At 32.3% G+C, this 25,809-nt stretch overlaps 2 protein-coding genes across 7 annotated transcripts in view; one reads left to right on the plus strand and one right to left on the minus strand.

Moving 5' to 3' along the window:
• LOC116768091 (titin) overlaps positions 1 to 3,378 on the plus strand; it is an 80,268-nt gene extending 76,890 nt beyond the window's left edge. Inside the window, exon 12 of the mRNA XM_061523632.1 lies at positions 103 to 3,378. Within this exon, the coding sequence (XP_061379616.1) occupies positions 103 to 272 (170 nt within the window). The 3' untranslated portion in view covers positions 273 to 3,378. The remainder of the gene's footprint in view (positions 1 to 102) is intronic.
• A 115-nt stretch (positions 3,379 to 3,493) lies between these two features.
• On the minus strand, positions 3,494 to 24,625 carry LOC116767900 (myogenesis-regulating glycosidase). Of its 6 annotated transcripts, none has more exons than XM_032658425.2 (9): positions 24,505 to 24,625; positions 18,581 to 19,101; positions 12,433 to 12,506; positions 8,140 to 8,284; positions 7,726 to 7,948; positions 7,007 to 7,177; positions 5,269 to 6,680; positions 4,785 to 4,959; positions 3,494 to 4,656 (listed from the first exon to the last, which is right to left on the minus strand). In XM_032658425.2, the coding sequence occupies exons 2-9, from the start codon at positions 19,070 to 19,072 to the stop codon at positions 4,520 to 4,522; spliced, it is 2,829 nt and encodes a 942-aa protein (XP_032514316.2). In that variant the 5' UTR covers positions 19,073 to 19,101; positions 24,505 to 24,625; the 3' UTR covers positions 3,494 to 4,519. The 6 variants fall into 6 exon arrangements, with proteins under 6 accessions (XP_032514316.2, XP_061379436.1, XP_032514317.2 ...); XM_061523452.1 differs by lacking the exon at positions 24,505 to 24,625 and adding an exon at positions 23,071 to 23,088; XM_032658426.2 differs by lacking the exon at positions 24,505 to 24,625 and adding an exon at positions 21,931 to 22,476.
• Between the last annotated feature and the right edge of the window lie 1,184 nt (positions 24,626 to 25,809).

Here is a 25,809-nt window from a genome sequence, read left to right on the forward strand (position 1 = left end):
TATACAATACTATATAGTGGTTATACATTAGTGTAGAGATGTATATTTTTAATCTCATAGGTCTATTGTTTTATTTTATATTGGATCGCATATCTGTTTCAGAAGTAACAATTATTCCCACCTACGACACGGATGTGCTCGGCTATTGGGTTACCGAGAACGAGGAAGCTCTTGAAAAATATAAAATTGACCTTTCACCGTCAGCATCCCGCTGCACCATCAATCTTCAGGATCACGAAACATCTTGTGCGGCTTATAGGCTCGAGTTCTAGGTGTCGGGCCTATTTGTTTCTTTCTCATCGAAGAAGTGAACCTCCTAATAATTAAGTATATACTTTTGAATGGGGAACCAAAGATACGTTTTTGTTGTAGGATATAATGGCTGTGATAAAGAAAGAGCATTCAAAAGAATATACGAGGTCGCTTCTCCGCATGAGACAGTCATCAAATAGCGTTTAACCCTATGTGATATTTAAATGAAATCAACAGACTGTGAAGGTTAAAGTAGCCATGTAATCAACAGTGTATAAAGCGATACAAGTGAAGAACTGTCTCCTTAGAATCCGATCTAATGTCAATAACCAATTTTCGACCTAATAACGGAAACGTCCATTTTTTTCTAAAACTCTTTTCTAGTAGCGTCAAAATAGTACATGCCATTTGAAGTATTTTTCTGACGATATTTTTAAATTTGGTCTTATACAATCAGTAGAGCTTTTATACACGATTTTTAGCAAAACCAGTCCATTTTGTTTAGCCAAAACACCGCTTGCGCAAAATTAATTATTTAAAATTAATTTGCTAAAGCATCGTCATTTCTAAATAGTGAGTAATATATAATGTAATGATGCAAAACAAAAATAAATTATTTTAGCGGACCGCTTTACACAGGACGTGATATTTAAAAAATGATGTCCACATCCGACGGGAAGTCGATACTGAATCAAGGACGAACATTCGATTTCATCTAAATTACTGAAACTGTTTTGTAATTCAGATCGAGAATATATTTAAGTAATGTCTTAAAAAGACGCTTTTACGTCACACGACGAGCTAGTGCGGCTTGCACTTATAAACCTATATATACATATATATATAAATTGTTATTGATAGATATGTCTTCATTTTTTCGTTTAAAATGTAGACAAGGTAAAGATATTATTGTTTGTATTGAAATGTGAACGATTGTCACGTAGCCCGGACATTAGTGAGAACAGATTCCTCACTGTTTCCGCAACTCGTCCGGGCTACTCGTCAAAATAAACGGACCATGACTGTACAAAGATCGAGAATGTAATCAATGTTACTGTATATGGAAACATCTAAAATTGTGCCTGGATTTTAAATATTTACATATACGCTAGCATTTTCTATGATATGGTCCTCGTTAAAGATATATATTATATTATGTCTTTCTACATAACCGATCAGCCTAAGACTATAGAGAGCTTACTCCATTTAAACAAATGTTTTATTAGAATTATTAAAACAAATTGAACTATTTACCTTTGTTTTAAGTTGAACCTGCTTGTTGTGTCGATGACTATGGTATAGTTTAAGTGAGTGTTGAATAATTTAACTCATTTCGTGTACAGAACAGTGACAGAATCTCAGATTGTATTGTGTTTTGTTATTTCTTTGGTGATATTATATGAACTAGTTTAAATTTCTAGTCGAATCCAACCAAGATGCTTCAACACGTAGTATATGTTCCTATGGATTGATTTATAATATTTTTATTCGCTATTTTTAATATATATTTTCTACGTGTAACGGAAGGATCTTCGTGAGATAGTCGTTTCTTTTACCTTCTAAAGTTCGGTTCAGATAGGTTGCGAGTATGTCGTCTGTCCTCACCATCCACTCTAGAATAAGACCTTCAATAAAACGTTTTCTTCAGTTTCTTTGATTGCCAATTGAAATGAAATTTTCGAGTCAATTAATTTTAAGTCATCCATAGATTTAAGGGATCTTGAGCCATTTGTCTGTCATCGCTTTCTTTGCCAAACTTTATAACTATAGCTAAAATAGTGAAATCGATTCTGTGTAACTGATAGCACCAGCACAATGTTATGACATATAAATCATTTAAAAAAAAAAAGTATTTAAATATTGTATTTTTTTTGTATTTATCGATATTCTTCTATTTATAGATATATGTTTAGATGTCCGAGTATGAGTGTGAGCACAATGTTTCTGTTTCGCTTCTATCGTGAGGACTACACAGGGAGATCGTTATTGTTTACTGTGAACAACACCGGCGCATGTTATCATACGATATATATTTCTATGTTCAACAATATGAATTTAATCTTGTTAAGTTTTCTATCCATGGACCTTACGTTTCGTTTCATTCAGTTTCCGAGTAATGCTTGTAGTAATACATGCGTCGGCGTCGTTTATTACGCTTTTTGAGTGTTAGGGGTTATTTCCTTGGCTTCTCCTCTACGCCAGGCGTCAGCTGGCCGAGAGCCCGACCCGAAAGTTTACTAACGTATTTTATAGCTAGAACTCTAAATAATGCATATTATATTAGGAATATTAAAAAAAAAATGTTGTTTAAATAAGAATTGTATCAGCTTAGTGAACATCAATAGCTCTGAGAATAAGTCATTATTGAAATTATTGAGTGTCGCTCTCTTCCTACTCGCTGCTGCTGTTCGCGCTGTTCGCGCTGTTCGTGCTGTTATTGATATGGATACAGTTCAGGGAAACCTTTCTATATGATACGTTGACGTCTTGTGTTTAAATCTATATATAGCGTAATACATGGACTAGTTAGTGTTCTTTTAATGTGTATTAGAATTTAACTATGTGATGTATACGCGGGTTGTCTGATACGCTCGTTCGCAACCATTCAGCCGACGCGAGTCCGTTGGTTGTGAACGAGTTCTTGGAGACTGAGTTGAGATGCTTGTGGTGCTAAAGATGGATGCGGAGTTTTTTATATTTTTTAATTGTTTGCTGTAATAGAAAATTCGAAATTCCATTACACGCTTGATTGTAAGGCTGATTCATGATTGGGTGGTTTTGTTTTATAAATATTCTGGCACAAACAGGAAACATGAGCCGGTTTGTTTTCTATGACACTAAAGGTATGACACAACTTGAATGTTATGATTGAAAAATGTATGATTTTAAACGTTTTGTGCCAGATCATTTAATTTTTCTTACTTTTCTATACTCATTTCCGTTTTTGAGATATTTAATAATTTGAATAATGATGTACGTCATTAGGTATTACTAACGATTAATGTAACTTAATTATAAACATATTTAATAAATACCATTCATTGTATCAGTCGTTTCGCTATTCGTCATTGAGCGTGTTTGGTGAGGAGTAAGGATCATTAAAATAAATAAACATATGTCGAAATATTATGCCTTTTATTTACTGATTCCTTGAATAGAAAACCTGTTACCTTTAACTTTGACTCGAAATTAAATGAAAAAAAGATTGAAAAAATTTGAAAAACAATGAATTAAATAAAAGTATATTTCATAATATTCTTTATTCACAAACATTACATTTATTCAATATTATCTAACACATTGAACCATGTAGGACTAGATTCACGATAACAAACACTATGATGCTATAGCAAACACTTATTGTATGACACACGTATAAAACTGATCACCTTCAAATAATAATCATTTTTTTGGCATCTATATTTTGGACATGATTTATATTAAATTTATTTTTTAATCAACCATAAAAACACTGAGAATATCAGTTTTTATTTATGTACATAACTAAAGCATAAAATTTGATAAACATACATGTAATGAATCATTAAAATACGGTAGTTTAAATGAAATTTGTAATTCCAATAGAAATATAAATGTTATAATTAAATCTAAAGCAACTTTCAATTAAATCGACAACACTATATTTGGCGTTACTTATGTGTTGTAAAAATTTAATTAACAAACTAGAAATGCAAGACATAACTCTAGAAACGTGTTCTGCATGTTTCGAAAATTGATTTTGGAATCACGACATATGAAAGTTAAAGGAGATCAAAAATTATGGAGACGTGACATTATGACATATGTGAATAAAGATTTAATCTTTGATAATAAAATACTATGTACTTTAAGTTCTACAGGACTATTATTATTAAAATGAGAAGTAAAAATACTTCCAATGCAATAGAAAAGTTTTCTAAAATTTTATTTCACTTATAAAAATATATAGCACTCTTTTTATATTACATACCAGATAATTGGTTTAAAACGGAGCTTTGGCCTCATTTGTATTACACTAAACTATAATTAGTATCACTTCATTGGTGAATTACGATCTTTTAATCTCATAAATAATACAAGTTTCTTTACCGATAAAATTTTTCGCATCAATTATTTTAAATATTATTTAAATATTACGTAATAAAATAGCTAGATAAACGATATGGCATAGACAACAACATCGCTATAAATAAAATGGCATAAAAAATCTGCAATTCGTTACAAATTAATGTTGATTTGAGAATCAAGCGTAAGTTACTTCGTTCCTTTAAAACCTTAAGTCGTCTGGTTTCCTGAGGAAGTACGCGACCTTGGTAGCGGGCACGCGGTAGTCGTGCATCCAACGATTGCCTTTCCTCAATGAACCGTCTATACCGTCCTGCCACAGACCAGCCGGCAAATACACTGGGAAGAAACAGAGAAAGATCAAAATTATGTCACAGTTACTAGCCATCCTAATCTTAAAATATATAAAATATGAATATCCTCAAAACCTACATTGTATTACTGACACTATTAGTGTCAGCAGTTACCTTCTCTCGTGGTGTGTCCTTGGTGAACGACAGGCGCGACTACAATCTCGTCTCCAATGACGAACTCGTCCAGAGCGGGAGTGACGTCAGCGTCCGCCACCAGCCACAGAGGACGCACCAACGGCAGGCCTTCCTCTAGAGCTTCACGCTTGTATTTTAATAACAAAGGCGTCACCTTGAAACGAAGAACTTAATCTATCAACTCAGACTCACCCTTACAATTAAAATTTAAATAGATAATACATCAAAGTTTGTAATCTTATTAACCTTTCAACTGCTACCTTACTAAAGAGTAAAGTGACTGGAAGTCGTGTCAATTAATTTTTGATTGTGCGTTTTGTATTTTAATTTGAAATGAAGTAAAACCTCAACATAGTTTTAATTTTATAAACAATTTAAGCGATTAGATTAACTTTCCCGTATTATAATATAAACTCCTTAACAATTTTTGTTTATACGAGATGTAATAAGGTTTAGTACTTACATACATTTGTCGTAGAAGAGTTAGATTTTTAGCCATTTCTAGGACAGTGACGTCGTTGTACTTGCTTGGCAGGTGAGTAAACTTCATGACAGGTAAGAAGGTTGCTAGTTGCAGCCACCTCATGTACAATTCTCTTTCCGGTAACTCGATACCATTCTCCTGGGTTGTGCTGTTCACGATCGATTCTACGGCTCCTTTAGCTGATGGTAAGAACTGTTCGCTTCCAGGCCAGTATATGTCTCCCCCCACTGCGCCCGGCATTGTAAACGGGAAACCGTTTATGCCGTATGTCAACATCGTTGGTATCACCAGTCTTAAAGCATCCCAAGTAGATTCAAACGGCGGCAAAGATACGAAAATCGGTGGACGCGGGAGATGTATGGCAGAGGACACGCCAATAATGTTCAAAGCCTTCTCAAATGTTTTGGTAAATATTGTCTTGTATTGATCTGGATTTATCAACTTTTGTTCGCAGCGATAATAGTGCGGCATGTCGTAAGCGGTGCCGAGGTCGAAATAAAACGAGTCTATATGATATGCGGAGATCACAGTCTGTAGTTTATCCATAATCCAAGGCACAGATCTATTATTAGTTATATCCAACACGCCCGCACTCGCTAGGGACTTAAACCTTGTCAACGCTGGGATTCTTCTGTCGCTGTTTCTTTCGCTGATCAACAATCTTTTTTGTACAGTCTCAGCGAAGTTTTTACTTTCAGTACTTATAAAGGGTTGTATTGTAAAAGCTACCTTAAAGCCCCGTCTGTGTAGTTTGTTTACGGTTACATTTAATGTTGCAAAGCGACTCGTATCAACTGTCAAGTCGCCGATTTCATTCTGCCAAAACTCGTTAATCAATACATGCCCTTGTTTCAAAAATCCTAGGCTTATAACATCTTCTGTATATTTGGCTATTGTTTCGTCTTGTAATTCGTGTTTGAATCGAGGAGCAATTTGCCAAACTGGTTCAGAAATGAGAGAGTCTAATGTTTTAATGTCACCTGGCTTCAGGCCGTCCCACAGAGGGGCTCTTCTGTGGTTATGAATAGACGAATGCAAGGACTTTATATCCCTTGCAGTGCATATATTGTATTTCAGTTCAGGGAACTCTGTCATTTTATTAGCGAATGCGAAGTCGTCGTACTTCGCTTTCAAACATATTTCCTTTCTACCTCTGTTAACAGAAATATGCAACGGAGTGTCTTCATCTACAGTGATCGCTCCTCCTTTCGAGTTAATCAAATATCTCGTAACAACGTTACCGAACTGAGATTTTTGCATGTCGCCTGTGATGAAAGGCGTATAATCTATGGCACCACTGTTGAGTGGCCAGGTTAAGTTAAGAGACTGCCCAGCTCCGAACCAGTTAACTTTCGTGTCGCCCCAGTCGAAGCAATCGTTTGGTGTAACGTCTGGAAATTATAACCAGCAATTTAACAAAAACTATAACTACCAATATTACGATTAAAGTTATTTAGGTGCAATCAAATATCTCATTTCCGACTTATATTATTTTGTATTCTCGTAATTTCTGGTTCTATTAGTTAACATATAGCATTTCAATCTAAAGACATATTTAAATTAAATTCAAGAGATACCGGGATCATGACATCATACTAACATGTGTCAAAATATCATCTAAAAAAGACATCAAACACAGCGGCAGGATACTCCACCGAGCTAGTAAACGGTTACTTTGTCATCTTATTGGATAACGACATATTTGTTTATCACTCACCATTTGACAGTGCTTGCCAGGTGACAGAGTAGCACGTGGTATTGTCATGCTCTGGAGGTAGACTCGTGAGGTAAAGTCGCAGCGCGTGAAGCCACTCTCGGCATTCAGAGCCTCGCCGGCGGTGCTGCGGTAGACACGGGAAGGATTTGTGCTGCCCGTGAAGATCCACTCCTGACAACAACAACAACGTGATCGGTTATAATTGTTACGTACGCGCTACATGTTAAAAAATAAATGAGCATCGCCGGGGCAACATCGTTGTATGGATAAAATATCATATAACGAGTGACGCCGCTGTGAACCAGAAGCCGTGTGAACCAGAAGATTCCTGATACCACACAAGCTATGGAATGGCATTGCTATCCTAACATCGGAGCAATCATGTAGTCTTAGGTATAGGTTATAAGTTTTAATATGTAATTTTTATTATAATATACATATGAGTATGTTTCGTTGTTTTCCGTGAACCTCCGATTTCCAGTCTATACAATTTAATTACAGTACTTTGCTTTCTTATTAGACGTTTTATAAACAAACAAACATTATAGAAATATTTAATGACAAAAAACATGGTGGTATTTTAGGGACCACAAAACATAGTTTAAATCATTTTTAAATCCTTTTTAGGCCAATTAGGATGATAATTCTCAATAAACAATTTCCTTTGGTATGTTTATTGTTAGAAACTCAAATAATAAATTAATAGAGAATCCGTTTACCCAATCTGGCTTTCAGTATTTCCACATCATCCTGATTGTAAACCCTTATAAGTCGTTTGGGTTCATTGAACTGCACTCTTTCGAAGTAGGCGGTCGTGAGTGCCTGGCGGTGGTAGAGGACGTAGGCGAACCCCACAAAGAACACCACGGCTAGAAACATTAGTCCGACGAACGCGCGCAGCTTGTAATCTGTAGGCTTTTTTCTTATTTTCTGAGGAATGCTCTGAAAAATTATGACAAAGTATTTAACATCAATTGGCAATACGTTCTTCTATTTTTAGTTCTTTTTTATTATTTCTTATACTTTTAATATAATTTTCCTCGTGACCTAGTTATTTGAAACGATTGTTCTGAAGCATATTTCTGACTTGCGTACATTAATATCTCGTGAAATTAAATATAATGACAACGTACTTGTAATTTCTCCTTAAGTAGACTGGCGAGCGAGTTCACACTCGTGACTGAATTGCTTGGGGAGTACTCATCTTCGTCCATGCTGAACTCAGATCTGAACCGTCGAGGGGCTGTGGACTTACGGCGAGGCGATCTAAGCGGTACTCTAAAAATACATCGAATTTTTTGTACCGATTATACATATATGAAAAGGTCAAATGCATCAATGTACATCAAAAGATATTTCTGTTACTTCTTTGTTAGAGTTTCAAAAATCTGTCAATAGGTATACAGGTTTACCTAATTCACACTGATCGCTACACTCGACAGTTTCCTTGTTAACTCGGATTACATTTTGATGACAAGGTCGGAGAGATAACACATCCCACGCTACAATACTTTATGACCTAGATCTAATTAAGTCTTTAATCACAATGAATGATTTAGATTTAATCAGATAAATGTTCTTTATAAACGTATATATCATGAATGTCATACATTCATTATTTTTTTTAATATTTCACATATATACATAGATTACAAATGTATTGAACATTTAAAATGTAAAGCCTATAAGGGAAGTCGCGAGCCTATAAGCGGAGACTCTTTAAATTCGCTTATCGCAATCAGTGTCGTCCAGAGGAGAATCAATTCATTAATTTTAATGAAGTTTCCGGACGAATAGTTTATGAAGAACGAGAGATATGAATCTGACCCACAAATAACTACCCGAATAGTAAAAAACCGTATCAATCAAAATCCTGTTCTGTGTTAAGAAGTTTATTATTCAATTTATATACAGAATCATCCATAGATCTTTGATATATATATATGTAATTTTAAAGTGCTGTTTGTTGTTCTTTTAATAATATCGCACGAATGTTTACATACTAGAACGTAACTTAATATATTTAAACTGAAAAAACTGTATCATTAAACCGATCCGTGGCCGCTGACACAGCGACCGGGAACTGCTTATGAAACATAATTTGCATTATAACAACGCATGTTAGAGAAACCAAAATCAAATACTCCGAGTATATTACGAAGATATTACATGCTATGACGATATATACATAAGCCTAATAAAATAAACACACCTATTGTTTGTTTAAAAACTAAATTCACAATGAAAATGCGAGACTACAGTATTAAGTAGTACTTGAAAAGTGATCAAATCCACCAATGAAAATAAACAAAGTCCAATAAAATTGCAATAATCCGGAATTTTTTCCGACGTAATAAAAATGCCACAAATCTTTACGAAATCGATTAATATTCACAAAAAAACACAACAACATTTTAATTGATCAATTCTAACGAAAGAAATCTAGTTTTAATAACAATACTACAAAGAAAAGTACTATTTTCTAATAAACTGTGATATGTTTTGTTTCGTACTTACGATGTGTACACCAGTCACTAAGTTGGATACGCACTGAGCATGAGTGGGGTTATACGGACCGGAGTAGAGCGAATTGTGCTTAAGAAGTTGTTCGCACGAGATAACCGACTGCGTCCAACGACGAGACATCAATATAATAATTCATTGATGATCACAAAATAGACAAAAACATATATATTAGTTTTATAAAAATATTTCTACGACACTAGAAAAACATGTTCAGTGCCCGCGATCTTTCCAATGGAACTAGTTGAGGTCAACAAACTCGCTTATATAACGTGACGTTCTAGCAGTAAGAAACGATTTGTTAAATGCGATTTACATATATTTATATTGAGCAGAGCATTTTATCATAAAAGTGTTCGAAATAAGCTAAAGTATTAAGTGGTTTAGAATTATTATAGGCTATTCAACGCACATTCGTCCGTCGAAGTTTGATTGAACTTCCTTCTCGATTATTCTCAGCGAGTTAGGTTAGCGAAAGTCATAGGAAAAACGTCGTTTCCATACAAAACGGCATCTGTGTAACACATACAGAAACGTTGTATGTATAGGAAACATTTATTTAATTTTATAATTATATAAATGGAATGTCGTTATTTACATGAGCCTCGTCTATCGTGTTACATCACTGTGACCTAACTATAAAGTAACAATGTGACATACCTATAAGGATGTATAAATGACAATAACATTCCGTGAGTCGATTCGCATTAAAAGTTCTCACGAAACTTACTTAATACGGAGTTCAAACAGAAAAAAGACTGCTATAACATTACTCATATATAACTATCTAAAAGTCACGGACATTTTATTGTACTGTGGAACTACAGCGACAGGAAGCAAAGGGTCAAAATTGTCTTTAAAAGTACATAATACATTTTAAGATATTAATTCGTAAAATGTAAGTAAGTAGACCAATCATGTGATTGTTTTAGAACAATTATAAAGAAAAAAAAATTAAATCTTTAAGTCACACACATATAAACAAATGAACATAACAAAAACATCTGCATTAATATTCATGTTGCGAATATACAGGATGATGGAACACTTAATAAACTAACCACGGGAAAAAAATAAAAATAAAGTTTTAAAATTAAAATGGTTTCGAAATCGGGAGATCCGTTAGCGAGCTACGTGATGGCACAAACAGACACACAGACATCGACGTAAACAATAAAGTATCTGTCGTATAGAATCATTCAAAGACATATTCAGATATACATCACTTTTTACACTTGAGATGTGTTTTAAAATTCAAAATTTGTATCACGTTACCATTCGTGAAAATCAAAACGAGACAATATCGAATTTGGAACATGCACATTATTCTTATAAAGGAATCAGAACAAAAAATGAATCCCATGAAATTTCGCATTATTTGAAATTATAAATATTAGTAACTTTTAATATTGAAGCATAGAGAATGAGAATAAATAACTCCGTTCCATTAAAATTAGCAATGTCTCTAAGCGTTATAATTATTAATTAATTTTACAATTTAAGCTCCTCTCCTTTTAATATATTATTGTTATTTTATTGTTAACTTACTAACTTGTGGTGATAAGTATAAAGTATAAACTAATGCGAGTTACTTTACGACTAATCTATAGTATTACATTATATAGACACGCACATCTCGTCTGCCCGTGACCACGGTGCTGTAAAGTAACCGATACATAGGGATTATTTAGTTAAAAAAAAAACCTTAGTTTTATTTAAACTTTATAAAAAAAACTTAATGAGTCCAGTCCGCGGCCACTACGTCAGCAAGCTTGTATATCACAAAAGTTAAGTCTTAATAGTTTCACGTTACGTTACCTATACAACTATAACACCGCGCCTGTTATTTCCGCCGGCTTTGTCGACTTTACAAAATAAGTAAATAATCTGTTGTGTAAATTTGACATGAAACGCTTGTTGTTAACAATCTATTTCAGACCATAAATGAACTTTCAAAACCACAACTCCGTTCTATGAAGTGTATTGCAAAAGTAAGACAAAACGTTTTAAGGTATAGGGAGTTAGGGTCAATGGTCGACTGCACTTCCTCATTACGACATCCGGACGAAGCTGACGTACCTACTTACGACGCAGAGGGTTAGGAGGTTACTGTTATACATGTTGAGTATATAATACATGTCCGTGGGTCGTTGTTGAACGAATTAACTTTAAGGCAAACCACTTTGGCGATAATTTGGATAAAAGATATCATGAATAAGACTAATTTATCTCAATTAAAGCAATTTATGACCGAATAAAATAAAACTTACAAATTTGTTATTGAAATTTTTCCCTAAACTTTACGAAATTAAGTTAAAAATTGGAAGAATATTTATTTCGAATTTATAGTGTTTAATAATTTTCATATGCAGCTGTCTGATAATTATTATTTTCTTAATAATCTTCTAACACATTATATCCTTCGGTTTCGCTCCTGAGAAAACTGCTAAAATAATCGCGAGGTGCGAGTCACAAATATGTTTTTTTTTTATCAAAACATTAACAGAAGCTTAATACAAGTTAGATTCATCGGGTTACAAACGATTTGTACTTAGTTATCCAATGAGCTGTTTTAATACGATAATGTGTGAAGATAAAAAAATGAATAACTCCTAACGCTCTGTGTGTAGTGTAACCATAGTCCATACCAACTTGGAGTAAGCGTACTGACTGTTATAATAGATTTACACTCGCTAACGAGTCGCGAGACGGGTCACGAGCGGAAGCACAAGGTGAGAGTGTAAATAGTCGCCCGCGGCTCGCCTCGCGTCTTGTCTCGTCCGTAGGTGCGAGCTGTGATACGAGACGAAGCACAAGACGAGGTACGAGGCGAGCGTGTAAATGTAGTCTTATAGTTCAACTAAAGTTATCTCTTGAAGTACCTCAATAAAAAATGAACTCACTTAGCCTGATCATCATGAACATCATTGTTGTCGTCACTGAACACCGAAACTGAGCTCTGGTGATGTTCAGGAATCTAAAACAAGAAAACTATATATTATTTTAAGTAAGTATATGAATTAGAAATATGAGAAACAAAAAGTTTCATAGAAAATGATACATTCAACTACACAAATATAAGAGAAACATATTACAAATGAGAGAGAGAGAGAGCTAAAAGTTGATTTAATAGTGCAATGTACGCATCTCATTAAGAGACCTCGCTCCGTTACCTTTGATTTAAAAATAAGGCAAATAAAAGTTGAATATATCATAGATATATACATTTGTATTTACGTTTTTCTCATAGTACCTACACATTTCAATAAAACTACGTTTTTCAGTTGTACATTTTCAAGTCGTCTGATCACAGTTACTACAAAGTAATAGACACGAAAGGCCTGGCATCAAATATATATTTGTATTACATGTGAAGTATAAAAAACGTATTTGTACATTATATTCATAATTGAGACAGGCAAAACGAAACCCCTCAGGATTCCATCAGGGTGCCGGGTCCATCGCGTTGCAGGGAGAGGAGCTTCAACAGTGCCTGGGACTTGCGACCCAGGTGTAGGTTTAAGCGGCCCATATCAAAGGTAGGACTCTGACCCATGACAGATTTAGGTTAACGTTCCACAATTGTCTTTACTATTCTAGTCTATAGACATACTACTATTTAATTTTAAGATAACACACAACTGTCTTAATCAAAATTAAGACTGATTGATAAATAGTAATTTATTGATATTAAAATATTTAAATTATTATATACTATACGGTTAAAAAGTAATGAAATGATACTTTGACGTCTCTTGTTTACTGTCGTGGTCGTTTTAATATTTATAATGAATAAAGAAATCAGACACGTTGTAAATATTATTTAAATCAAACAATGAGGTCTTATATAATGTGCTGGGAACTAAATCTTGGAATAATGCGTCTAAATCGCAGTCTGCACAAAGTCCTGAACGAACTATTCATATGCAATTTAACATCGAGATTAAATAAGACGCGTTTTAAACTTACCACGTAGATTACACTTATTTTAAAATCCATTAAAATAATGACAATAAAACTCTGTGTTTAAATCGTAACTAAAGTAACTATGAATATAAAAGTCAGTCAGCTGTTGTTATCGTCCTACAAATATAAATATTGTACATATTTTAATTATTATCAACCATATATACTTTTAATTAACTAGTCCTTTGGCGGATTCACTTGTAGCTATTATTTCCATTAAACAATCTATAAAGACAACAAGAAAACTTTACATTAAAAAAATGTAAATACTCCTAGATTGTGACCTGTAGGCACATCAAACGATGTATGTCTGTACAATGATGATGTATTAGGAAAAATATTGCTCTATATTTTACAATCAGCTTCATGCCAGATCTAGTTCGCTGTAGAGGTATCTTTTCGTTGCAGACGTTTGGACTTGTTTACCAAAGTTACTTTTATCATTAAACAAATCTTCGGACGTTATCAGTTAATACGTTTATTGTGTTTTATATTCGTGAACCCCTAACGAGGTCATTGAATTTCGGTATCATTTTGGTAATAACGTGAGGACGTTAGGTTTGAATAATTAAATTTAAATGATTACAGGTCAATATAATATACATTAACAGATATAAAATTATGTTTATATTGTAGATAAGTGTAGTTATATTACATTGGATTATTGTAAATGTCTTTGAAATAAAAATAGTTATTCGCATGTGCTGAGAGAAATAACTTAAACATTTCAAGATTGAGTTAGGATCAGGAGAGAGATAAGCAGAGATCAGGAGAAATAAAGACGGTTTATTGTTTGTATAATTATGTAGTCTATATATATGCAGGTTATAATATTTAAAAATCTGTTTACGTAATTTCTCATAAAATCCTGACCTGAGTGAGAGGAATGCAGTCTAAATCTCGTCTCCCGGGATACATCCTGCACTCTGATCTTCATAACACTTAATTAACAACGAGCCAATTAGTTTTTAATGTCTCGCTCGTGTAATGCACAAGATCGTAAGCGTATTTATAAATGAAGTCATTAGGTATACTAGTTGCACAGAACTCATTAACTGTAAAGTGTGAGGAGACACCTCATACCTGTATATCACAGAATTGTGATTTAAAAACAATGATAGAGCAGGTACCTGAGCCGGATGGTATTTATTAAAAGCAATTAGTTTTCATGCGAGAATTAGCTGTGAGCGACTATTATAATATGTTTTATTTCACTTAGAAGGATTGTATAAGTTATATATAAGTGAAATTGGTTTGTAACTTCCAATGGAAAGCACTTTTTTAATGGTCATATAATCCAATACACGATAAAATACAAAAGTTTTGTCCAATGCTTTCACTGCTCTTAAGAAGAGTTATTTTTTTGTACAATATAATATCCAATTCGTATGTAATCCAATTTGGTTTCCGCCAATAGTCTTTGTTGTGATATATATCTAGGGTTTTATCTCTAAATGGATAAGAATAGAAATAACTTATTACTATCATAAATCTATTTGTTACATTAGCGCCATCTATTTAACTATAGAATTACATAAAATAAGTAGTGTTGACTGTTCGCCATAGATGTCGCTATTACTAAAGAACGATAATAAGTCAAAGCAGTAATTAACACATTTTCATGTTCTGATATTTATAATATTATATGTTGTTATTGTTGTTCACTGAATAACTCTAAATATTGACAAAACTTAGCAAAAAATCGTTTGTTTGTTTTCTCAATTTATAATAATATTACGTAAAGTCAAAAAGCCTTAATTTTATATATATTTTTTTCTTGATATGACATCAGTACGTCAACATGAGTAAATAGTACAAGAAATATATTCGATGAAAACAAACGACACTATTAAATAGCAACGTATTTGGTTAATTTGATTTGTACTATCCCAGAAACTTGGTGCAACACACGTGTAATTATCTTTATAACGAAAAGTAAAGTTAAAACGTTAAAAATAGTGTGACATAAAATGAGGATTCCTTAAAACCGTGATACGAATGTTTCGTAACTGAAATAAAGAAATAAATTTATCTTAGTATGAACCACTGCAAGTAACGTCTTATGCTATAGTTAAGGTGAGTTGCTTGAAACCTTTTTATCTAGGAAGTTGTTGACGCTGTCTGAACTGTTTGAGCTGCATTCCAGGCTCTCGTCTCCGCAGCCGAGCCCCCCGCCTTGGACCCTGTCCCCGCTTGAGTTGCTGCCACTCTTACTGATGTCAGAATCCGACTCGAACCACAGAGGAGACCGGTATTTAAAGGTGTGTGCGACTGAACTCGTCTTATAAACGTTCATCCGTGGCGTCGAATATGTTTTCTTCATTGCTGTTATTTTAACTATATTATTCTTCTCCAATTCTTCCTCTTTTGTTCTTCTTTATTCTTCTTTAACTTTATCACTAGTTTTTTCACAAATCAATGGTAACTTAATGATATTGCAGTGGAACAAACAAGTTTCCCGTCTTTTGTTTGAATTTAGTTCCCACGATATAACTTTTAGTTTAAATTATTTGGTGAGGGGATACAAAAACTAAGATCACGGGCACACTAATGGTTCAACCTACAATGTAGGCAAATAGGACGCGACGCGACCTCACCGTGTAGTGATGGGACTTAAAGATTTATTGAACATCATTTAAAGAATAAAACATACATTGATCGTTATAACAAATATAAGAAAGAAAGACAATTATTTTTAAGAAAATTCCTCAGGTTTGAATACATCTAACACATTTTATTATCTTTGAATAAAAATATTCACGATTTTAAATCAAAACGTTCTCGTTATATTGGTGGGAATCGTTATATTGACCAAACATGTTAAGTATTTTTCTCGTTTTGTATTATATGTTTTTTGTATAGCTATGAGATAAATCTTCTCTATTGCTTTTCAATAGAAATGTGTAATAAAAATCGAATATTTCTAATACAAATACATATTACTCAGATTTCGCATCCCTCGGCAGGATGTCATCCAATTTGTTGTGAGTATCTTAAAGACTCGCCTCTCAGACGCTTGTTGCTCAAATATGAATTAAAGATGGTAAAAAAATTACTAAGAACTTATTCAATACAAGTATTCTATACCTTTTTCCAATCGTAATACTTCGTCCTTTGATATTTTTTATGTTTTTTTTTTAAATAACTTGTACCTAAATTTCAGTGCCCAATGTTATTTTCTTCATGATCAATATTTATATTGCCCTTATTTTTAATCTGTTTTTATAGACTTGACACAAATAATAATATTTTTTTCAAAAGCGGTTATTAAATATATATCTCTAGTCAGTTGTCTTGTCTTGTCAATTTATGACGGTAAAACAGTTCAGGGATATAATAGTAAAGTATATTTAAATTTATTTCAAAATATACTTTTAATGTATTGAAATCGATTTTTAATTTTATTTTATTATCGTGCTTAAATTTTTTTGTCTATGTATCGCATGTCGCATTACAATTGGACGGAACAGTTCTTATTAATTAATTACCAAAATATACATGTATGTAATAATTGATTAAGATTTCTATAGACCCAAAAATTAAAGTAATATTTTAGTTTAATATTTAAAACAGTGTCGTAAAGATAAAATATAAGCTTTAAATAATTAACTCTTAGCACTTTCAGAAAACTACCGATTAAATATTCGATGATATTAAAATCGACAATGTTACTTACGTTATGTCTTTTTATGTCAACTGTACTTTTTCCTTCAACGTCTCTATCATGTTCTCTTTCAGTCGGAACGGAGTCCTCATCCCTATGATCCGCCGTATCATCCTCTGGACCGAATATCTTTATCTCCGGTGTGACTGACCGATTGATGTCAAGGTTAACTTGAAAATCATTTCTGTCCGCTTGATCTGGTGTCAGAACATCGTTAGGAGTTCCGCACGTTTCCAGAATCCTCATCCTTGTCCGCGGCGGCATTTCCACATAATCATGGGGATATGATGGCATGTTTAGTCTTAGATCTGGTTTTTTTCTTACCCTCATTCTCGTCCTCTAACTTATCAGTCCCTAAATATTGTTTTTCGTTATTGGTAATGTGATAACGCTTATCTCAAGGATAAATTTGGCGAGATCGGACGAGGAAGTTGCAGCCTTTAAGGAAAGTTACAACATCAGAGCTATCTTGAATGCCACTTTGATATCAATACGTTTCAAGAGCATTTGTTCCTTGACAATGACGAAATATGACTGAAGTTTTGTTTCTCGTATTTATGAAATTTTTTGCTATCATCTCGTTTGATAAAAACATGTCCGTGATAACGTTACGACTTTCAAATATATTAGTTGCTTGTTCTTAGCAAAGCGATATCAAGCTCGACGCGTCTAAAGAATATCGCGATGACGAAAATTATGATTGTGATAATTTTATTTGTTTGACGTCATTTGGACTTAAAATAAATTCAAAGAGTTCAAGGAAAAAGAATACTTTTCAAAATACGTTACATATTGTTTATATTTACCCAAAAAAATAATCTATTATGGTGTGATTTTTTTTACAAATACCTACTTGGATCGCAATGTCATTTGGCGTTCGACTTTTTCACTCAAAATAATGATCCGTGATTGTAAAATTTTCATTATTATCCTCAATTCTTTTATATCATAAAAATTATAGCCATTACAATTTACTATAGTTGGTTGGAAAATTGTAAAAATTCTAACAAACACGTAAGTATTCAAAGATTTACAATCTTCACATATATAACTAAAATTAATGTTTCTGGTACGACATATCCCACTTGTAAGCGATATTACCTTGTTTGTTTAACGTTAGAACCTCACCAGTAAAAACCCAGCGAAATACTAATCATTTTATTCCTAACAATTGCTTTTGTTCACAAAATCAATATAATAACTTTATATCGATTAAAAATAGCAAATGAATCACACCTACTTTGTGGGAGATATATCTTATCACTAAGAGTATATAAAGTAGCTGTTTTCTGTAAGTAATTATACTGTTATTATCAAGATCGACCACGGTCATGACTGACTTATCTTCTGTGCGTAACTGAATAAATTTGAATTGAAGATTTTCTTGCGTATTTTATAAGCGTATATAAAGTCATACTCACATCACCTTGCGTGTTGTATTCTTGTTTCAATAGCTCAAAATTCGGTAAGGTCGGCATGGATATTGAGTTTCTTCTCAGGCCAGTCATCCTCTGTCCCATATCCTGTTCCACAATGATCAGATCCCTGGACTCCTGGGCTCCGGGAGTGTGCGATGTAGTCGGACTGGAAACGTTCGTTGATAAAGTACTGGGACTGGTAGGCTTGGATGATTTCGAAGATTCCGGATCTAGAGTGATGTATAAAGTCCCTTCAGGTGTATCGACCACTATTGTATCTTTGTTGGCCGTGTGAACTGCGCCTAAATCGGTGGCGTGAAGTTTTCTTTCTCTTCTCCCATCTCCGACCTCTACATCTTTGGATCTAGCTGGTCTGATGGGTTCCTCGATATCCTCCAGCTCAACTTCATCAACGAACGGGATGCTGGTGTCTGAGTTGAGTTCTGGTGAGTTCAGTCCTCTAGCGACGTTTTGAACATTCTGTCTGTCTGCCATTTCAGCGCTTTTTTATTTCATAGTAAGGTCTGTAAAGAGCAAAATTCTGGGTTAAAGTAACATAGTTATGTACAGGAATAGAAAAAAGAAACATATCATTATATGTTCTACATCGTATTTAAATTCTTTTCAAAATATGTATATTTTAAGTTGCAACACAATCGTTAGCGCCTTGAATTGATAAGTCCCACTCGAGGAGTTTTATGGTTTGAAGTACATTAGAGCAGATATTGAGAATACAAAACAAATAAAAGAAATAATTATATTCTGTACTGTACTGTACTGCACTACACTGTATTGTACTGTACTTTACTGTATTGTACTGTACTGTACTGTACTGTACTGTACTGCACTGCACTGCACTGTACTGTACTGTACATTTATAGTTTTTTTATATTTTGGCTCCACTAAATCGTTTTGATACTTTTATATTACATGTCTAATAAGTAGCATACCCAGAAGGTTGCATCAAATAATAAAACATATTTCAGCTAATTTTAAATACACACACATAAATTCCTTAAGGACTGTAAAAGCTCTGATTAACACGTGATTAAAGAGTTCGATTAAAGTTGTTGCTTAGGATTTGAACCTCTAATAATGTCTCGCCTTTTAAACTCATTGAAACTAAATTTAATTTTTTACTTTATTGTCTATTTAAATTTCATAAAGACTTCAAAGATTTAAAAAATGTACAATAAATAGTTATTTGACCGAGTAATACATGAAATATTTTTTGCATGTTGTAACCATGTTGCCAGGCTTTCGTGGAAAGTAGCATGCATGTATATGTACCCTTAGACGTTTTATACCATAAGATATAATAATAAATAAGATATAAGAAAAACTGCATATTAATATAGTGTAGTACGTTAATATTGAAAATTTGCACGTATGTTTCATTATGACACTACCTCTCTGTATGTATGACCAGTTTGCGCTCACAGTAGAGAGAGCTAACTGGTTTTTACACATTGAAGCTTCTGGTAAGCGTGCATTTTAAATCCCATTCAGTATAATTCTAATTGTTTAGGTGCTGGTAAGTTGGTAACGTGAAACGAACGTACAGCTAAATAACCGTTTTTTATGTAGACATTTATTCTGACCTTTAACTTTTGTCGAACAAAACTTTACAGTTTACGTAAACAGATAAATGATATGTTTATGCAGTGAGATAGGAAAAATATTATTGTTCAATTCAAATCATTAGTTTGCTCTTTAAATTATAATTAATTCATTTTAACTTATAACAGAGATATATTTAAATTTCGATTTATAACTATTTAAAAATATACATACTTGCGTAATCCATATTCCTTCGTTGCTTTAGAGATCGTTCTAACTTCGCTACCAAATAAAAGGAAAATTCTTTAACATTACAAGTTTAGTAATAAAACCGATTCTCGTCATTGTAAATTCCGATTGTTTTATTATAAATACAGAATTCATTTTTCCTTGTAAATTTATGAATTACTTAAAATGCATCGTATCCCTACAATTGTGTTTTGAACATTGAAACAATGTCGGGTTTATGTTTGGATTTATTGTTACTTAAGACGAACGGCGCGCTATATCCTGAAGGTTGCAGATTCGATTAAAATTGCGTAAATGATTCTTTTATCTCATATTTTGTGTTTGAATTTTATTCATACGACAATTACGATTTTTTTTTATTATATATTGGTCTCTCTTCATGATATAATTATTAATAATAACATTTAAGGAAAGATAATAAGAAAAAAAATTCTCTGAAACTATTTACTTAAGACGATTATATTCGTATAATAAAATTAATTAATTTAAAATTCTCACCGTACATCTCTCTGTAAAGGCGGTACAACACTGCTACTTTAAGCTGTACCCAGCAGCTATTTGCTACGATTATCTGAGATTAACTCGATCACAGACTGGTGAACAAGCCTGAACAAACAGACGTCACCGTAGAACCTTGAAGGCGTTAGTTAAAAATGAACCTAACAGGTTAATGTGCCTCTTTTTATAAAATCAACACGTAATATATCCTATCACGCAAAAAATATTGTTCATGTCTGTGTACATTAATAATTTAATATTTGTTATGTTTTTTTTTTATAGATACAGATTAAAAAGAAATATTTAGTCTGTTAGTTTCGAAAATATAAAATGTTGTTCAAAATCAGATTAAATTTTATTTGCGATGCTAAAGTAACCGTAGAAAGTACACTGTTGTACCATAAAATAATAGATTCATGAACCTAATTGGGAAAAACAAAGAACACTTTTCAATTATATAACACCTACGGGGTCTTTGGAAAAAATATTGAACGAAGCTCGGTTTAAATTTGTACATAAGGAAGACATAAAAAAACGGCCACCTTATATTATCAACTGGGCGACTGCTTGGTCTTGGAGCAGAGTTAAATAAAATTTGAACATTATGACATCATTTGATGCCAACTTTTTCCTGCGCGCCGAAAAAGTGTGTATACAAAAGCGTATGTATCAGGAGATGCTCATTTTATGAGATAATTATATCGACTTATTGAAGTCTATATAAATAAAATCAATACATTATCACATACAACCTTGACAATCAGCCTTTAGTTTTAATAATAGTTTGATATCTGAGTATTTTAATTCCTTCTCTACATCATCAAAATTACTTTGCACGAAAGATTTAATATTTAAATGATCTTTTAAACATTAAAACTATAACATTTTCCGACATAGTTTAAACATTCACCAAGTTTATAATTCCAAATTTCTTACATACAATAAATAAACCCAAAAAAATCTTTCTATGGTGAATGTGACAAACGATTCATAGCACGTTAAAACTTATTTAAATTGACAACAGGTCAATATTGAGCTATACTTACATTAGAACATAAAGTATATGAATAATACTATAAAAGCTAAAGTCAGCACTCCGTATATGACGTAGTCCAGGTAAAAAACACACCAGAAACACAAGCCAGGGTTCGCGATCTCGGCTTCAACAGAGTCTACAGCCATGTCTCGTCTTTGAATCGTTCCCATCAGCTAATTGCCTCTAAGTTACTGATCATGACTTGTGTTAAACGATAATTATTCATGATCGAGTTAACATCCAATCAACGAAACTCGAATTACGTGACTTTACAATAATTACAGGATTCATATATTTTTTGCGTACTCACTACTTGTACGGAACTCTAGTAAATAGAAAATTCGTGACGAATTCTTTGTATTTTTTTGCGTAAACTTGTTCCCAATCACATATATTATGTTGTCAAAACTTTAATTCATTGCCTCGCCACTTCACTAAGATCACGATAAGTATAATGACTGCACTAATTGAGATTTGCTCCTATAATATCGTTAAGGTAAACGATAGCACTATTGTTATAGCCGGGAATAATCCTTGTATAATGTCGAGAAATTATTATTAATAACTAACCGAGGCAAAGAACTAAAAATATCGTGTGTTTGTTAAATATATTAAAAACGACTTTCAACACATTATCAAAGATTTTATTATAAACGTTAAGAGCAAAAACAATTAAAGTAAATTTAAACGGCTTATTAATTAAGTTGAACTCTTTACGACGCCATCGAGCGGACGCTAAACAACTATTATAATAAATGGTATTAAGCTAAAATTTATAACAGGAAGTTCCGCACATTAAAATACGAATCGAAGTAAACAAGTTGTAGTTATTAAAATAGCATGTGTTAGTTACAGTACTTATAGTTAGTTACGTGAAAAACGGAAATTGATTATAGCATAAATTTGCAAATACACAGAATGCTTGAGACACTTAAGGGTCTGAAAATAAGTTAAGAAATTAATTTATAGCAACAAAGTCAATGAACAGGTTACTTCCACCGTTCCTGGTTTTGAATAAGTACAGAAAGATCAAACCTTCACTAACTACATCCTCGACTTCTCTTCAAGGGTTAATCTTACGTGTGTAATAAAGTTAATTGTCTCGAAACTGCGATCTTTATTTACTATTCAGTTAAACATAAATACTAACCTTAAGTTAACACTCAAGTGAACTGATTCTCTAACATCGAGCGTCATATCTAGTATGTTATTATATTCATTACAGTGAAGGAGGTCTTGACGCGTTGCTGGACGCTGAGTTTCATAAGAGGCGATTACTTTAATGGCTTCTATACAATTTCAATGTTTGTTTGTTTGTGTCCAGCCGGCATTAAGTTACGTACTGTTTTTGTATCTGATAACGTGTTTTTTCACATATATATATATGTATTACGATGATATATAATACTTTATGAACATTTTTACAAGCTAAGATAATTTTATCATTACCTTTATCTTCAGTTCAAGTTTATCAATAAAAAATACGTTCGTTTCGACGCTTGCCAGTCATAAAGCTATATTAAGATAATTGCTTACTAAGTTTTATTCACGAAAAACCTACAAACTGTTGGTATTTAGTTTAAGAGAGTCATTTTCTATAGAAGCTTATTTGATAAGTCAAAATATTTTATGAATCATTACATTTACGATCAATATGTTTCATTGAAATATTTATTACGTTAAAAACACTCCGTACCAGAGATATACAATACATGTACGAACATTATTTATTTGACTTTTCAACTTATTTATTACGCCTTTAAAATTTATCTGTAAGGTTTATAGTGTGATTCTGGTGTTTGTAACTAAGGTGACAAATTTAATCTAATTAAATATAAACCACAAAGTAACAGATATATATCAGATATATATATATGTGTGTGTGTGTATTTGTTTGTTTGTATCGTAAACACTATTATTATGTTAATGAAGCCCTCACAGACAATGTACTGTGAACTTACTGTATACATTACAATTAGTCCCAGAGCGATCACTTTTATAAAAAAAAATATATTTTATTTCAAATACAAACATTTTTCAGATTTGTTTTTTGTTAAAGCTGTTGTTTCTTTGAATTTAGATTCAAATAAGTTTTTATTACTACGATGCACAGAAAAGCGTAATAAATTTTTAAATCTTAACATGTTTTGTGTGAAACTAAATTATTCGTCTAAAAATGAAAAAAATAATAATATTTAATTGTATTAGTAAATATATATATTAAGAAATAATAATTTCGTACAAATTCCACAAAACCAATAGCTTGGAAGAAATAAAAAGTATTCAATGCTTTTTATTGATCTTTTTTGTTTTTTTTTTGTTTGGTTAAATTTAAAATAAATTAAAGTTTTGTTTTTAACAATTTGAAAATTAATTTGAACTAATTAATTAATAAAAATAAAGACATTTTGTAACACAATAGTACATAATTTGTTCTTATAAAAATAATATCGGCAAATAGGTATTTCCCGAAAAATTTTTGATAAAATAATAATATACGTACAGTGAATTATGAGATATTTTTCATACGTTTTTGTTTTTTTTTTTAACATCATTCACAATTAAAATCAGAAAATATACGAACCTAATAAATCCACTTTAAAAAAACACTTTTTAACGTAACGTTGGTACCGTGACAGTTGTTGGCGTACGACTGCGACGTCCGTGGAACATCACTGATTTACAATTACATCACTATTAAACAACTCAAACATAATTTGTTATAAATATTAATAATTATCCGTTTTAACACATTTTTAATATAAGTGTAATTTTCTAATAAAGGATTCGTAATTTTATTGATAAAATCTAACTCCTAACCAAGAAACATTTTCTGGCAACATTTGTTACCTTAGTATATCCCAAAAAAATTAAGGCGACGTTATCTGATAGCATCACAAACAATCAAACAGTACAAGGACTTCGGAATGATAAAATACTTACAAAGAAATATGTGAAAACCGAATTTAAATACTTATTTTTTTTAATTAATCAATAATAAAACAAACGCTATCTTCGTCGAGATATTGTTTTTGTTTTATGTTACGTTATTGGTTAAATTAAAATTAATATTCTTGATATTTATGTAATATACATATAATTATTTAATATAAGCTCAATACTCATACAATACAACAATAAGTACTTTTAAACGCGTAATCATTTCTTAATAGTCTCTTATCTAATCTGGTGATTAATAAATAGCGAGTATTTATGTCAAGCATTGAGATGCTTTTTTTCTGATAATGACAACCGACCTACAACATTCTCCACGTATTTAGATGTACATGAAAATCTATTAGAATTTAATCTTTGTATTATAATAAGTACACATGTCTAGACGCTGTATCATAGCAGTAATAAGGACGATGGAGTCTGGAAGGAAACGCTAATGTGATCTTAAGATGAACCAGAGATAACATTACTAAGGACGGCCAAAGCTGAACCACGAGTTAACCACGAACCATATTAATAATTTATCTCAATGGTTCATAAAACTGAATTCATCGCAATAATTATTTATGACATGTATACATTAAAATATTCTTAATTGTATAAGATATTAACGTTTTCGTTTTTATTATCGATTTGTATAATAAGGCCAATTAAGTCGCTCGTCTGTACGCGACCTAAACCGGAACAACACGACAGATAAACAGCTAACTACATTAGTTGACCGTATTATGAATTGTAGCTGGCTGAGGTGATGTGTCTAGTTGCTTTGGGAAATGCTCCTGTTACTCACGCGTACCTTGTTACTTGTTACGTTTTAATGACAATTAATTTTACAAAACAATATTATGTTTGTTTTACTTCTATATTTTTCATTGACAACATCTATTACATCGGTCTAGCAATGAATTTTAAATAATAAAATGAAATTTAATAT

This window comes from Danaus plexippus, chromosome 19 (assembly GCF_018135715.1).
Source record: "Danaus plexippus chromosome 19, MEX_DaPlex, whole genome shotgun sequence".
Taxonomy (NCBI): Eukaryota; Metazoa; Arthropoda; class Insecta; order Lepidoptera; family Nymphalidae; genus Danaus; species Danaus plexippus.

Excerpts from the sequence above, each read along its gene's own strand:
- LOC116767900 (XM_032658425.2), bottom strand. The coding sequence starts at position 19,072 with ATGGCAGACAGACAGAATGTTCAAAACGTCGCTAGAGGACTGAACTCA. Across the intron at positions 4,960-5,268 it reads CTCTTCTACGACAAATGTAT|GTGACGCCTTTGTTATTAAA; the intron begins GTAAGTACTAAA and ends CTTCGTTTCAAG. Across the intron at positions 4,657-4,784 it reads AGGACACACCACGAGAGAAG|TGTATTTGCCGGCTGGTCTG; the intron begins GTAACTGCTGAC and ends GTTTCTTCCCAG.